The following is a 15,811-nucleotide window of genomic DNA, read 5'->3' as shown; positions in this document are numbered from 1 at the left end:
CAATGAGGATAAGTGCAGGGTCCTGCACTTAGGATGGAAGAACCCAATGCACAGCTACAGACTAGGGACCGAATGGCTAGGCAGCAGTTCTGCGGAAAAGGACCTAGGGGTGACAGTGGACGAGAAGCTGGATATGAGTCAGCAGTGTGCCCTTGTTGCCAAGAAGGCCAATGGCATTTTGGGATGTATAAGTAGGGGCATAGCGAGCAGATCGAAGGACGTGATCGTTCCCCTCTATTCGACATTGGTGAGGCCTCATCTGGAGTACTGTGTCCAGTTTTGGGCCCCACACTTCAAGAAGGATGTGGATAAATTGGAGAGAGTCCAGCGAAGGGCAACAAAAATGATTAGGGGACTGGAACACATGAGTTATGAGGAGAGGCTGAGGGAGCTGGGATTGTTTAGCCTGCAGAAGAAAGAATGAGGTGGGATTTGATAGCTGCTTTCAACTACCTGAAAGGGGGTTCCAAAGAGGATGGCTCTAGACTGTTCTCAATGGTAGCAGATGACAGAACGAGGAGTAATGGTCTCAAGTTGCAGTGGGGGAGGTTTAGATTGGATATTAGGAAAAACTTTTTCACTAAGAGGGTGGTGAAACACTGGAATGCGTTACCTAGGGAGGTGGTAGAATCTCCTTCCTTAGAGGTTTTTAAGGTCAGGCTTGACAAAGCCCTGGCTGGGATGATTTAACTGGGAATTGGTCCTGCTTTGAGCAGGGGGTTGGACTAGATGACCTTCTGGGGTCCCTTCCAACCCTGATATTCTATGATTCTATGATCTTCTTTGTCTAAAAAATCAGTTCTCCAAATCTATAATTACTTTCTATCATTTAGACTTTGTCTACACCACACAGCTTTTAGCTAAAAGCCATGCAGTGTAGCTGCTATTTGTCAGCAGGAGAAAGCTCTCCCGACAACAAAAAACATTCACCCCTCATGAGTGGAAGCAGCTTTGTCCGCAGGACGACAAAGCGCTGTTCACACCAGCATCTTTTTGTTGGTAAAACTTCTGTTATTCGGGGGGAGGGAGGGGGGTGCGCGGGGGAAGGGATTAACACCCCTGAACGACAAAAGTTTTGCAGGCGAAGTTCCAGTGTAGACAAAGCCTTAAGCTACTTGCTTTTTGCAGTTCACCAAGTTTGGAACAGATCATTTAACTTTAGGAAACATTCTAACAGCCCTTTCTTATCTTAATCACCTGTTAATCACTCTGTTTATAAACAAAATTCTGACTCCCTGTCTCAGGGGTACAAGCTGGGAGCAGCACATCTCCTGTCTCCTCTGCGGGACTCATCGCATTGCACACTCAGGGTGCCTGCCTGCGGCTTGCAGTTTTGTTTTTTTTTTGGGGGGGGGGGAGCAATGCCCTCCCAGACCCCTCCCCCCTCAAACTCCACCTATGGCAGAAATCCACTCCAAGAGATGGAAAGGCATGAGGCTCACACCTTGGGGGGTGGGGGGGCTCAGACATACTGGGAAGGGGACAGAGATAAAGCTAGCCCTGTGACTCACTAGGACACCCACTCCCCTTCTTCCCACTACCCTCAGCCCTCCCTGCTGCGTGGTACTGCAGGGTCACCAGCAGCCCATCAATATATCCCCTCCACAGCTCCCTGCTCCCCCTTTTGCCAAGGACCGCTGATAGGAACATCACACTGTCTTTTATCACTGGATGGGCCCAGCTGACTTCCACATGCTCCATGCATTTGGGAAGTGATTACAGCAGAGCGCCAGCTTGGACACTCTTATGGTCAGCACTGCTTTCAGTTTAAACGTTGACTGATCTAACAGCTCTGAAATCCACATGTGTGCTCAGATTGTCTTGGCATTTGCTATTCTCTATGGGCATGCAGGGCATAGTTAGTGGTTCAAATTTGGGGTTATTTGAACAAGGAGTTCCCTAGATTCTCCCCCAGGTCTCCCCCCAAAAGAACCTTTTTATGAAGCCTCCTTGTTTTACAACCTTTTAAACACATCTAAGATGAAACTATGCCGTTTATTGCCCCCTGACTTACCTCAGTCACTTGGCATTTATCTCAGCTAGTACCTGGTAACCTCCAGTATTGCCTTGATTACAACTGTTTTGGGAACCAAATACATGAGCATTTTGCCTAGTTCAAAGTCACTTATGGTGGAACTCTCTCCCCAGGTTATCTGATATAATACTGACCTAAATAACTGAACAAAGCTGTGATTATATCCCATTAGTTGCAGAGTGTGGGGTGTGCAGACATTCACCATCTCAGACTAGAGATTTAAAACCACACCTTGTTTCCTTGGTAGCATATCCCAGAACTGGGAGCATTCTCTCCAGTTGACTGAGCTGCATTTGAACTTTCCCCATGAAACCTTGGAGGGGTGAGGAAGAAGCAAAAGTAAAGGGAGAAATGACTATTTAAGCAAATGATCATCTGAATCAAAGTCCCCAATAAATCTGAACTACATTCTGCCAGTTTTCAGAGGAGCAGCCGTGTTAGTCTGTATTCGCAAAAAGAAAAGGAGGACTTGTGGCACCTTAGACACGAACCAATTTATTTGAGCATGAGCTTTCGTGAGCTACAGAAGTGAGCTGTAGCTCACGAAAGCTCATGCTCAAATAAATTGGTTAGCCTCTAAGGTGCCACAAGTCCTCCTTTTCATTCTGCCAGTTGTGTAACCAAACAGCCTTCAGGAAAGAGAAAAATCTACATCTCACAGAGGTATAAGACATTTTCCATTTCGGATAGAATGAGATTCTAGAGCATGTTACATCTGATGTCTCAGAATGAGAACCACAGATTTTCACGTTGCATTTTCCTCTGATCCACTGAAACCTGATTCACTCAGCGCTCTCCTTATTATTGTGTTGTGTTATTTACAAAAGTTTTAGCATCATGATAATGGTTTGTCTAGACTAGGAAAAGTCAGGGAGGTTAGGACAGGTTGAGGGAAAACATGTTAGCTACCCAGTCTATTGTACTTGGGTCATCTCAGCGCAGAAAACAGAGTTGTGATTTTAGATAGCTCACTCAAGCATCTAGATAGCTCACTCAAGCTGGCTAACTGCAAAAAATGCTAATGCAGACAAGGCCCACATAGATTTTAACATAATGCAGCTAACTGAGGTCATTTGTGTTCCCAACACCTGGGGCTGATGCACATTCCTAGTAAGATGGACTCATACTCCCATGACTCAGAACAAAGCAGGTCTTTGGGGATTCACCCCAAAAGGGGTAGCTGCAAAAAGCAGAACCGCACAACTCATCTGGGGGAGCTGAGACACAGTGACGTAAACGGCACTAACAGCCTTAAAGGCCACGTGTGGGAAGTACCAACAATATTAAAAAAAAAATGTATGTTTTGCCAGCCCTAAACAAGGATTTTATGGTTTTTATCTCCCTGGTGGATTCTCTGTTTATAAATAAGGCGCGACTCCAACGGAAGCTTTTCCTGCACTCACAGCATTCATAGGGTCTCTGTCTCCTGTGGATCCTCTGATGTCTCCTCAGGTCTGAGCAGTAAATGAAGGCTTTTCCACACTCACAACATTCATAGGGGCTCTCGTCTGTGTGGGTTTTCTGGTGTCTAATAAGGTCCGAGCGCCGAGTGAAGTTTTTCCCACACTCACAGCATTCATAGGGTCTCTCTCCCGTGTGGATTCGCTCATGGTGAATGAGGTGTGAGCGTCTACTGAAGTTTCTCCCGCACTCAGGGCAAATGTGTTTCCTCTTTCCCCTGAGGATTCTCTGCTGGGCTGTGGTTTCCTGGAGGTCCTTGTGATTTTCCTCACAATTGATGGATTTGCCCATTTTCTCTCCTGGCTGGTTTCCCTGCTGCCTCTTCTCGTGACTCCTGGACACATCCCCTTTCGTTCTTTGTGATACTTCCCAGCGCAGTTCCACAGGCTCAGCATCTTCCTGCTGTGGATTCTGCTCCCCGTTCTCACTCACCATCCCACCAGCTCCTGACACACAGAGAGAAACTTCAGAAGCAGGAATGGAAAAGGGGAGAGGAAACCCAGGTTAAGTGCTGGAGAGAAGAGGGAAATATCAGAAAATGAATTTCCCCAAACCCTTCCCCAAAGGGGAAAGAGGAAGGGATCAATTCTGACTCCATAACCCATCCAAACGCTCAGCATGAAGGGAGGTTAGGAAGGGAGCTATTGCCAGGAGTTGCTCAGGATGGGAAGGAAGCCATGAGCGATTATCTGCCCTGAGGATATGACACCTGCTGGGGGACAACCCAGAACTCAAAGAGCTCTCAAGGGCTGGATAGGGAATTCCAGCTGTTTTCTTCAGGCCCAGACAGTATCTGAGTTGCTCTAATGACTCCTCACCTGTGCAGGTTTCTCTCAGAAGCTCTCTTTCTTCAGAGCCCTGGAGATCTGAGACCCACAGCTCTTCCTCTCGTTCCAGCTGGGACATCACCTCAGGTTTGGAAACTGGTAACCCTGCTCAGATGAAGGAAAACAAGTGAGATCAGATGAATTCCTGGGACACGTGTCACATAGAGCATGGCCTTTTTTAACCCCTACTTGTTTTAAAGCACTGAAATTCTGGAACTAGCTGTCCAGGTAAGGTGCCAGACACTCTGCCTATAAGGGGATAAACTCTCCACCGCTCTGCTCCAGACATTCCTGATCAAAGGGGCTCCTAAAACCCAGTAACTCCATATCATAGAAAGCCATGGGGAAATCACCTTGGAACTGATTCCTACTGACAGAGAGACCCAAGGGCTATGAGACTGTCACAAGGAAACTGGGGCTGGCGAGAATGGGCTGGCGGAGCTCAGCGCAGTTAAGGGGATATCACTGTGTGTGGTATGCCAGGGGTGTTAGTTATCAGGAAAGCACATGCTGAGAGTTAGGGAATATAGTGAGTCAGATGTAATGGAAAGGAGTACGAAAATCCCCCAGTGTATGGTGAAGGTTATAAAGTGACAGAACCATGGAAACGCAGGGCAGAAAGGGACTTCAAGAGGTCATTTAATGCAGCCCATGCACTGAGGCAGGACCAAGTACACCTAGACCATCGCTGATAGGTATTTGTTTAAGCCAGTGGTTCTCAACCTGCAGTTCCCAGGCCGTTTGTGGCCCAATCAGCACACAGCTGGAGCCCATGTGACATCCTCAGGGCCACAGAGGTAGTATATATATTGTGCGGATGCAACCCACATAACACAGAGAGCTGCCTATGAGGCCCACGATGGTAAATAGGTTGAGAACCACTGGTCCAAGCTGTTCTGAAAAGCTTCCAATCACGGGGATTCCACAATCTACCTTGGACTCTTGTTTCAGAGCTTAGCTACCCTTGTAGTTACAGGTTTTTCCCAAATGGTAAACCTATATTGCCCTTGGTGCAGATTAAGATTGAATATGATCTTTCAACCAGCTGTGCCGCTGTAAGGTCTCCCATGTAGAGCTCTCCTGCTGGTAAAATAAAACCAACCTCAACAAGGGGCAGCAGCTTTGTTGGCAGGAGCGTGTCTCTCACAGACAAAGCGCTGTCCCCCCCGGCGCTTTTTGTCGGTAAAACTTTGGTCGGTAAGGGGGTGTATTTTTCACACACCTGACCGACAAAAGTTTTACTGCCAAACGTGAAGTGTAGACATAGCCTCTTTAAGTATCTGTAACAAGGGGAACAATGTTTGCCCTTCACCAGTTCTCTGGGACCTCACCTGTCCTCCATGGGATAATTCTCAAGAACTCCATGGGAGTTCTCAACGATAATTGCTAATGGTGCTGAGGTTACCTCAACTAGTTCCTACTGCAAAATAAAACAGCCTTCTGCACACCAAAGGAGCATTTGTCACTGTACACCACTGATCTCAGGCTCCTAAAGGTGTCTGCACTCAGCCTGATCTGTGGGGTAAGCACAGCGGGTATGCCGGGTATGGTAGCCCGGGGCCCGGTTGAGGAGAGGGAGAACTGCAGAAATCCACTCCAGGAGATGGAAAGGCATGAGGCTGACAACTTGCTGAGGGGGCCACTTAGAGATACTGGGAAGGGGACAGAGGTGTAGCTAGCTCTGTCACTCACTAGGACACCCCTTCTTTCTCCACACCACTCATGATTTTATACACATTTAGCATATCCCCCCTTAGTTGTCTCTTTTCCAAGATGAAAAGTCCCAGTTTTATTAATCTCTCCATTCCATTATTAATCTCTCCATTCCAAGCCATTCCATACCCCTAATCATTTTTGTTGCCCTTTTCTGAACTTTTTCCAATTCCAGTATATCTTTTTTAAGATGGGGCGACCACATCTGCACGCAGTATTCAAGATGTGGGCGTAACATGGATTTTTATAGAGGCAACATGATATTTTGTGTCCTATTATCTATCCCTTTCTTAATGATTCCCAGTATTCTGTTGGCTTTTTTGACTGCCGCTGCACACTGAGTGGATGTCTTCAGAGAACTATCCACAATGACTCCAAGATCTCTTTCTTGAGTGGTAACAGCTAATTTAGACCCCATAATTTTAGATGTATAGTTCGGATGATGTTTTCCAAATATGTATAGTTGAGAATATGTTTTCCAGCTCTCACAGTATTTAGCTGTCTCTAGGAGACATGCTGTGGCCAGTACAGCAGTAACTGTTGTACAGGAGGTCTGATTACGTGACCGGACTTCTGGCCTTTTAATGTATGAATCTATAATAGCTCTGAGGAAGGACTAAAAGAACATGACATTGTTTGTGTTGTGTGCCACAGACTGGAATACCAGCACTGATCTGCATGCACTCTGTCAGCTGTAGCTGTAATTGGACGGTGGAGGAATTAGTTGGAGCAGCTTTGCAGAGCTGTGACTGTGATATGAAGAGAGGTGCATGTGAACCTTGAAGGACCAAGTTTGCCTCATTTCAGTGATGTGTTGCAGGCTGTGTCAGCAAATGCGCACAAGGGTGTGTTCTTGCCATGAGGGTTGTCAGCACTCCGGTGGCGTACATGCCAGTTCTGTCCAGGGCTCAGTTAGGGGTTGTCATAACCATACAGCTAAGGGTAGCCTAGAATTCCTCCTTACTTGTAAGGGGTTAAGAAGCTCAAATAACCTGGTTGGCACCTGACCAAAAGGACCAATGGGGAAAGAAGATACTTTCAATCGGGGGTGTGTGTGTGTGTGTGAGAAGAGAAATTGGTTAGTCTCTAAGGTGCCACAAGTACTCCTTTTCTTTTTGCGAATACAGACTAACACGGCTGTTACTCTGAAATTTGTGCTCTTTGTTTGTGTGTTTTCTCTTGGGACTGAGAGGGCCAGGCAGAAATCCATCTCCTCCAAACAATCCTGAGCGAGTCCCTAATATTACAAAAATAGTAAGTAAAGCCAGGCAAGGCGTGTTAGGATATCTTTTGTTTTAGCTTGTGAATTTTCCCTTTGCTGTAGGGAGGTTTATTCCTGTTTTTTGTAACTTTGAAACTAAGCCTAGAGGGAGTTCCTCTGTGATTTTGAATCTTTTGTTACCCTGTAAAGTTATCTTCCATCCTGATTTTACAGAGGTGATTCTTTTACCGTTTCTTTAAATAAAACTCTTCTTTTAAGAACCTGATTGATTTTCAGCATCCTCAAGACCCAGGGGTTTGGGTCTGTGATCACTTGTAACCATTTGGTTAGGATATTATGCTCAAGCCTCCCCAGGAAAGGGGGTGTAAGGGCTTGGTGGGATATTTTGGGGGAATAGGAACTCCAAGTGGTCCTTTCCCTGAACCTTTGTCTAAATTACTTTGTCTAAATTACCGTCCGTCCAAGGACAAATAGAGATTTGTGTCTTGGGGAAGTTTTAACCTAAGATGGTAGAAATAAGTTTAGGGGGTCTTTCATGTGGGTCCCCACATCTGTACCCCAGAGTTCAGAGTGGGGAGGGAACCCTGACAGGGGTACATGAAGGCAATGGCTCAGAAGGAATTCTCAGGGACTGGGGGTAAAGAGGTAGAAACATTTTGCAAGTTGGAGATGGTTTGAGTGGAGTGGGCTCAGTGTTCAAGTGTTGGCCAGGGGTGTAGGCAGCTTCTGTTCTTTATGACAAACCTTCACCTGAGTTTTGCCTTATCATACAGAAGATGTTAGATTTTGTGCTATACAGCTCCTGTGCTCTGCTCCCAAAGTATTCTCTAGCAGCAGAGGGTAGAAAGCTAGTGTGTGTGTCACTGGCATGTCAGGGTGTTGCTGAAACTGGGAAGAGTTAAGGTTGTATTATGGAGATGATGTCAACTTTACCTCTTCATTTCCCCTTCTAAGAACCAAGGGAAAGAAATCCTTACCCAGCGTGGTCACCGTCTCATAGTTCTCCTGCATGACATCCCAGTAGAGGTCTCTCTGAGCAGGGTCCAGCAGAGCCCACTCTTCTCTGGTGAAGTACACAGCCACCTCCTCGAAGGTCACCAGACCCTAAAAAAAACAAGAGTCCCTCACTCAGCACCTGCTACCCCAGTCACAACCCACTACTCACAGGGAAGCAGGGCCAATCAAATGGAAGCTCTGGGAGGCAGTCAGCAGAGTCCGACCTGCACCCTCTGAGGAGGCATCAGGGTGAGGGGAGAAAGCGAGTCCCTCATCCCTCCCAGCAGACAGAGGGGAGCAGGATATTCTCATGCCTCACACACCTATGAGTCAGAGACCGATATAGGGGATGGAGCCCTTTGAGGGGAATCCAAATACCCTCCTCACTGCCAGCAGCTGGATGTGAGGGGATGGGGCACCTGCCCTAAGCCCAACCGGTGGGTGCCCCCTTCATACCTCATAGGAGCCATTGGTTAGTAGGTTCCAGCTTCAGCACTGGCAGTCTGATAATTTCCCCAGCCCTGTCCAGGCGGGCGTTTCCCTGTTCCGTAAATAGGCCAATTTCCTCCCTCAACCCCAATGGATCTGTTCCTAGAATGTGAGCCTCAGGTTAAACAAGTCCCAGCAGGTTTGTCACACTCTGTCCTCCTCTTTTTCTCCACCCTGTGGATTTCCTGCCCCCTCCCACCTCCAAACTAAACTCCCCAGAAGCTCCCATCTCCTATGTGTTTACTGCCCCTCACAGTCCAGAGGGAACTCATGAGCAACTCTCTCATAATCCCTACCTGAGCCAGCTCCACAGCAGCCATTTCCCTTCCACATCCCCTGGGAGGCTGGGCCCATCTGGAGTGAAACGTGGATGTTGTTCTGCAGCCTGCCAGGGTGAGAAGGGGGATTGGAGAGATTTCAGAACTGGCTTTAGATAATTTCACAGCACGTTCCCCCAAGCTCTTTCCCTGCAGAGAAATGTTCTAGGCTCTCCTACAGGCAAAATACTCAGTTGCTTTATTGCAGTGCAGACCCGAGCCTTCCCACCAGGGCTAAACCCACGGAGAACCTTTAACACCCGACATGGTCCCCGAGGGCAGCACATTCCCCTGGCAGGGTGGGATCCAGACAGAGGCAGGGACTGGACAAAATCTGTCCAGTGCTGAGACAGAAACTGGGTATGAGTAGGTCTGGGCGCTTGTGACCTCTCTCCCCACTTAGTTCTCCTCAGTTTCTCTCTCCCCTCCCTCTACCGAGGTGACTTGGTTACTGTCTATTCATGGTGGCCTTCACTATCCAACAAGTGTTAATGAAATTTTGGATCCAATCTTTGTGCTTCATCCTCATCTCTGCTAACCCCGGTTGGGTTTCAGTCTCTCTGGCTATGACACAGACACACCAGGGAAAGGGTCACTGGGCCCAGCTGCAAGCTGCCCGATTTCACAGCTGGGATTCTAAAGTAAGGAAAAGATTTTTGAAATGGGGGTTTTATGGGACTTCATTGTCCTTTGGCTCAGTCCATATCTTGTATAGCTGCTAACTGCTCATTCACAGTAGGTCCATACACACAGTAATACCCTCTTCCCATTCATAGCCAATAGGGATATAAGATAATGAATGATCTAGTCTGCTGTTTCTCAAGCAGTGGTTCACAACCCCAAGCGGCTTGCGACCGACCATCAGATATTATCTGTTTTGTTACGATCTAAAGGAAAGAAAGTCTCATTCTCCCACTTCCTGCCACTTTTAAACTTCAAGGTCAACTATTCTCTGTCAGCCTCATGAGACACACACACATCCAAGTCATGTAGGCTCAGCTTTTATACACGTTTTATTCTTACTGTCACAGTAAACGTAAGGGATTGGACCAAAAAAAAAAAGGGGGGGGGTCACCAATGGGGAAAGCGTGAGAAACACTGACGCACTCTAGCAGCTCCCTTCTCATTCACAATGATCCCAGATGCAATCTAGGGCTCTCTTCCCCTTCACAGCCAGTCTGAACACAGAAGACCAGCCCCATCTCTCATTCAGGGTCAGTCTCTAGTCAGGGTACAGCTGGGCTCCACCCCCTCCTCATTCCTGAAACTCAGCTGCCCCCATGTGACCATGTTCAGTCACTCATTAAAGCTGTCAGATTGTTCAGTGACTGGATGTTTCGTCTTTGTCTCACCCTATTTCACATCAGTCAGAGTGTTGCTCCTCTCCCCACAGGGAAACACACCCAAGATCAGGATTTACTTTGAATCCCCTTCAGATGCCACAGCAGGAGTGAATGGGGCAGTCACGAGGCTCACCCTGTTTCACACTGTTCAACAGCTTCCAGGTACACTAACATGGTGATTGGTCTGAAATCTCTGCATAGCCCATCAGAGACAGAAACGTACCTGTGTCACTCCCCAGCTCCAGTCGCAGAGTCTCTAGGGGAAGGAGAGGATGGGAGAGGTGAGAATTCAGGCCCTGGCATTCACGGGGTTGTTCCTAGTGGTTTTTAAGGTAACTACTGTTTACTATGAGATGGTGACACAGACCGCTGCAGACAGAGCAAGCCCCACAGGATACTCCCCTGGGGAAAGGTGACTCGCTGAGCTGGACTGTGAAATGGAGCTCAGGATCAGTAACATTGCTAGATCCCCGACTCCTCCCCAGGGCAATTCAATCTAACCACAGGAGATGCCACCCCAGACTGCAATTCACCTTTGAATCCCTGCAGCACCTCTTGCAGGATGGCACTTTTCAGAGAGAAATCGCAGAGCCTCTTCTCCAGCTCCACAAACCCCGGCTCTGGCTTCTGAAACTTCCTGTCCTCCCTGCTAAGAAAAGCAGGAGGGAAGAGAAATGGGCCCCAGCCCCAGAAGTCCCCAAACTCCAGGAAACCTGGAACTGAGCTTTGTAGCCTAAAATGATCACGGTTCTGGTGAGTCACCTGCCCTCAGCCCTGTGCTCTCCATGGGCCCAGAGAGAAAGGACATGAGGAGGAATGGAGACAGGTTGGGAGCTTTCTCTGGGACACTCTCCTTGCCTGGCGAGCTGAGTGACCTCCCACACTGGGTTACTCCGGTAACAAGGGGCACTGGCACTGGGATTATGGGGAAAGTGAGGAGACATGGACTAAAGAGTGGGCGTCTCTCATACTCACTGAGGCCCCAGATGGAGGCCAGGTCTTCAGCAGGGAATGAGCCTGGGCCCTTTAATGCCAAGAGCTCTGACCCTTCAACAGAAGCCGTAACCCTGGGGTGTCCAGCCTATATGGTGAAGATGGCCATATTCCACTTCCTGTTATGGTCAGTGGGCCATGACATCAATTTAGGACTCTGTACACTGCTCCATTCCTGGCAGGACACCACCTGCTCTCAGTGGGAGACCCACATACCAAGGTCAAGGTGAGAGTCTACCCTTTGTATAGGAAATAAACTTTTGAGTTAGTATCACTCAGTGGGAACATACCCCCTCCCATACCTGCTAGGGCTCCTGCTATTTCTACTCTTTATTTCCCTTCCTTTCCACCCTCCTTTCTCTATTTCTCTTTTTTGTCTTTGTATCTCCCCTCTGTTCTGTCCTTCCTACAGAAACTCCCTGTTCCCACCCCTAAAGGGCTTCACTTCCACCCCCTCCCCATTCCACCTGCTAGAGTGATCAGCCATGGAATATTGAATGTTAACATTAAAGTGGCATCATTTCAGTTGACACGCCAATAGGATTAACGGAGGACGGGGGGAGTTCACAGCCGTCTGAGCCACGGCTTTAGGCCGATGCTGCATCAGACAGACAACAGTGTGTCCATTTGCATTTGGGAGGGTTTCTTTGCAACCATGAAGAGTAGAAACTTACTATAAAATTGAAAGCTGAGTTTCTGCACAGTGTGAATATGTGATGTGGCCACATAAACAGATCAGACGGGCAGGGTCTGGCCCATACGTCTGACAGCGCTGGTGTGACCTCATTAGCTGTCAGATAGTAACAGATTCTTCCCCCTGGTGAAGCAGCCACTAGTGGAGATGTGGTCACGGGCACGAACACTGCAGGGGCAGGGGGAAGCTCCAGCTTTAGTGCAGTTCCCAAGCATAACTGAGCACCGGGGGGGAAGAGGGAGGAGGGAGGAGAAGAGTGAAATGGAGCCAGGGACTTACCTGCTCCCAGTGCTTCCAGCACCCTGAGAGGGAGAGAAAGGAGATGCAGTCAGGTGGGGTGTCCAAGGCTGGGGAGACCTCCTGCTCTGCAGGGCAGTCACCATTGGAGTCTTGGGTGTTTGGAGACTTTCAGACACTCAAATTCATGTCCGGAGAGCAGCTGCCACCCCCCAGGGATCCCTGCTGGGACGTCGTCATCGGGGAAAGTTTCTGCCCATGCACTTTACAAGGAAGAAAATATGCATCTGCCTGGAAAGTGAAATTCCCACTAGTGCTGAGAGTCCCTCAAGCACCCTACTCCTTAAACCCATTCACCTGGGGTGTTGTGGGGCCTTACGCTCAGTACCAGCGTTCCCTCTAAGCTGGGCGGCCATGCGAGAGTCAATCAAGTACCGCACACTTGATTAGTAGAGCCGCGCACATCCAGCGACTTGTGTTTAGGTGCCCCTCTGCCCACTGCCATGCTTCTCCTGCCCTCTGCCTTGGAGCTCCTGGCCAGCTGCTCCCGGGACCCCCCTGCACTGGTGCTCTCTCTCGCCCTCTCGCACACTGTCTCTTTCACACTCACCTCCCAACATATACTTGTGTTATTGTTGTTGTTACTTCTTGGTACTTCCTGCAATGCACATATATTCTCTATAATTTTATTCTTTCAAAGTGCTGTTATTTTAGTTTTTTGACTGGTCTATGCAATGCATAATTTTTATTTCTCTCTTATGCTTAAATTTAATTCTTTGAGTAGTAAGTTCTAAAATGCCTAACCTGTCCTAGCTGAAGTAATTATCCCTATGGTAACTTTTTAAAAATATATAGTACATCAAGGTTTTTTGTTTCTACTGGTGGCGCACATCCGCACATTACCTCGATATCGGTACACAAAACAAAATTCATTCCACACATGGATGGAAAAAATTAGAAGGACCATTGCTCAGGACGTTGGCATGGCAGGGAAGGGATGTCACACTCAAGCCCAAATGCATTTAGACATGTACAAGGCATTTACTGTGTGACCTTGGTCAGAGCTCTGCCCCTCTCCCTCTCCCCCATGCCTCACTTTCCCCATTGTAAAATAGGGACCTTGCCCTGACCCCCCTCCCTCCCCCCTTTGCAAAGAGCTTTGGGGTCGAGGGCTAAGATGCTCCTGAAGAAACACTGCATATTATCATTGCAATAACATGGTCTGACCTGCAGGGATTGGCTCAGCGGCTGCTGCCCCTTCTCTCTTCCTCTCTCACTGACCGCAGAAATCTCTCTGGAAAGTTTGCAGAGGCCCTGATCCCTTCTCTGGACAATGGCTCTCTCTAGCTCTTCCAACTGGGACAGCAGCAGCTGCTCCTGCTCCTCCAGAAACCCCTGCAGCTCCTTCCATTCCCAGACGATCTTCTGCTTCTCGACTTCCATCTGTTTCTTCAATCACAGAGAAAGGGCAGATCAGTCACAAGCGAGAACCATAAATGTGCCTCTTGCAGATGGAGGAGTTATTTACCAGAATCAGGGTGGATTTGATTTAAATCAAATTCATTTAAATCATGATTTAAATCAGTAGTCATGAAGACTCGATTTAATCATGGATTTCTACATAAAAGTACATTCTTTTTGGTTGTTGTAACCTTAATACATATTCTTCACAACTCAGAGATAGACGTAGGTTTCATTTTTAGAAGGTACACACTATACATTTTAAGGTGATGTATTTTGAAAACTTTTCACGTCAGTTTTACAGCTATATCAGAAAATGAATGATTGTTTGGTTATTTCATTTACCAAAGGTAATTGAAGCAGATATTTATGAAGTCATTGGGAAGTGAACTATCTCCAAATTCAACTGGTTAATCATTAAATATTTGAAGGATTTTCTTGCCATGCTGTATTAGGAGGAGAATGTCACCAGACAGACATTTAAATTATTTTATTTAACTATTTCTCACCTCTATATATTATTTATTTATTTTAAAACATTTTTGCTGTTCACAAGCACATTATCTCTGGAGACACAAATCCACAGTTTGAGAACTGCAAAACTAAGCATCTGTGATGGTATCTTTGAGACTGAGCACTGAGTCCCATTGGGTAGATAGAAAGATTAACCTAAATAATCTATACAGGGGCCCCTGGAACCCCATAAAATTGGGTCCCTAATCCATGAACTATTGGAACTCATTTATAAAACTTTTCTTAAACATTACATGAATATATTGTCTCATACTATAGAATTAGAATTTATAATCCCTATTCCATGATGAGATATCTTTGAGCTATAATGTATCTATCTTTAGATAGGTTTTTTCCTCAAAAAGCATTTTATCAAAAAAATCCAATTTAAAAAAAAATAATTAAAAAATCATTGATTTTTATCCACCCTGACCAGAACACAGGATCTCCTGCAGTGGGTGATGGGAAATTCATTTAGGCCAGGGAGGGATCAGGGCAGGGATGAGTTGTACATCGCTACCAGAAGAGACTTTTCTCCCCAAAAATCTCATCAGATTGCCCTGGGCCAAACTCTCCATCTCTGCAGCCCACGTTTCATCTCCTTCCTCCCCATCTCCCCTAACTGCTATAAAGGAGCTGTAACATCCAGACAGCCTGTGGGCAGGGTCTCTGGGTTGACACACAGACTCACACTTTCCTGCACAGCAGCTTCTTGCACCCCAAGGACATCATGTTACTCACCTGCCTGACCCTGCATGCTCCCTGGGCTCCAGTGGGGATGGTTTCCTGGCAGGACGGGCCCTGCGTTCACAATGTCACTCAGGGCACTGTGAGCCCAGGCAAACCTGAGGGGCAGGGGGCACTTACCAGCAGCTCCTCACTTTGCCACTTCTCCTCGGCTACTTCTCTCTCTTTTCGCAGAGGGGCCAGACACTCTTCTGGTGCCATCTGGAAGAAGAAGGGGAGAGGGTTACAAACTGCTACAAATGGCCTCACAACTGCGAGACTTCAAAGCCCAGCCTGCCCTGAAGATGCTGAAGCGGAGTCCCTGGGATCCACTTAGACTGTTTTTTTCCAGGCAGGTCTAGTTCAACCACAGCAAGGAAGATCCAAGAGGGGCTGGTGAAAGGGGGAGCGTGTTTTCTCTCTAAAACATAGGACCCCTTGGTGAACATCCCCCCGGCCACACCCACATCCCTAACAATTAACTTCAGACATTCCCCCCACTTCCCCAGCTGCCACCCCCAACCCTGCCCAAGTGCTGGATCTAAACACACCCCCCCCAATATCCCCCAATCCCCAGCTCTGATCCCCACACACTGACACACTCCAAACAGCCCCAGCCCTTCCTCACAGCCCGGCTCTGACCCCCAGACAGTGGTGAGCTGGAGCCGGTTCGCACCGGTTCGCTAGAACTGGTTGTTAAATTTAGAAGCCCTTTTAGAACCGGTTGTTCCGCAAGAGAGAACCGGTTCTAAAAGGGCTTCTAAATGTAACCAGCCAAAAGTGG

At 47.6% G+C, this 15,811-nt stretch overlaps 1 protein-coding gene across 6 annotated transcripts in view; it reads right to left on the bottom strand.

The window, feature by feature from the left end:
* Positions 1-15,811, bottom strand: part of LOC140898799 (uncharacterized) — a 35,747-nt gene that overhangs the window by 18,507 nt on the left and 1,429 nt on the right. The window contains exons 2-10 of one of the 6 annotated variants that reach the window (XM_073313229.1): positions 15,169-15,249; positions 13,555-13,776; positions 12,370-12,392; positions 10,937-11,052; positions 10,627-10,659; positions 9,040-9,128; positions 8,236-8,362; positions 4,315-4,428; positions 3,439-3,960 (exon numbers count right to left, since the gene is read on the bottom strand). In XM_073313229.1, coding sequence (XP_073169330.1) covers positions 3,439-3,960; positions 4,315-4,428; positions 8,236-8,362; positions 9,040-9,128; positions 10,627-10,659; positions 10,937-11,052; positions 12,370-12,392; positions 13,555-13,776; positions 15,169-15,249 — 1,327 coding nt within the window. Of the gene's footprint in view, positions 1-3,438; positions 3,961-4,314; positions 4,429-8,235; positions 8,363-9,039; positions 9,129-10,412; positions 10,604-10,626; positions 10,660-10,936; positions 11,053-12,070; positions 12,337-12,369; positions 12,393-13,554; positions 13,777-15,168; positions 15,250-15,811 lie in introns of those variants that run through there. The other 5 variants (XM_073313230.1, XM_073313231.1, XM_073313232.1 and 2 more) reach the window with 5 other exon arrangements.

This window comes from Lepidochelys kempii, chromosome 15 (genome assembly GCF_965140265.1).
Source record: "Lepidochelys kempii isolate rLepKem1 chromosome 15, rLepKem1.hap2, whole genome shotgun sequence".
Classification (NCBI taxonomy): Eukaryota; Metazoa; Chordata; order Testudines; family Cheloniidae; genus Lepidochelys; species Lepidochelys kempii.
The sequence above is the reverse complement of the archived record's forward strand: the minus strand, read 5'-3'. Positions and strand labels throughout refer to the sequence as shown.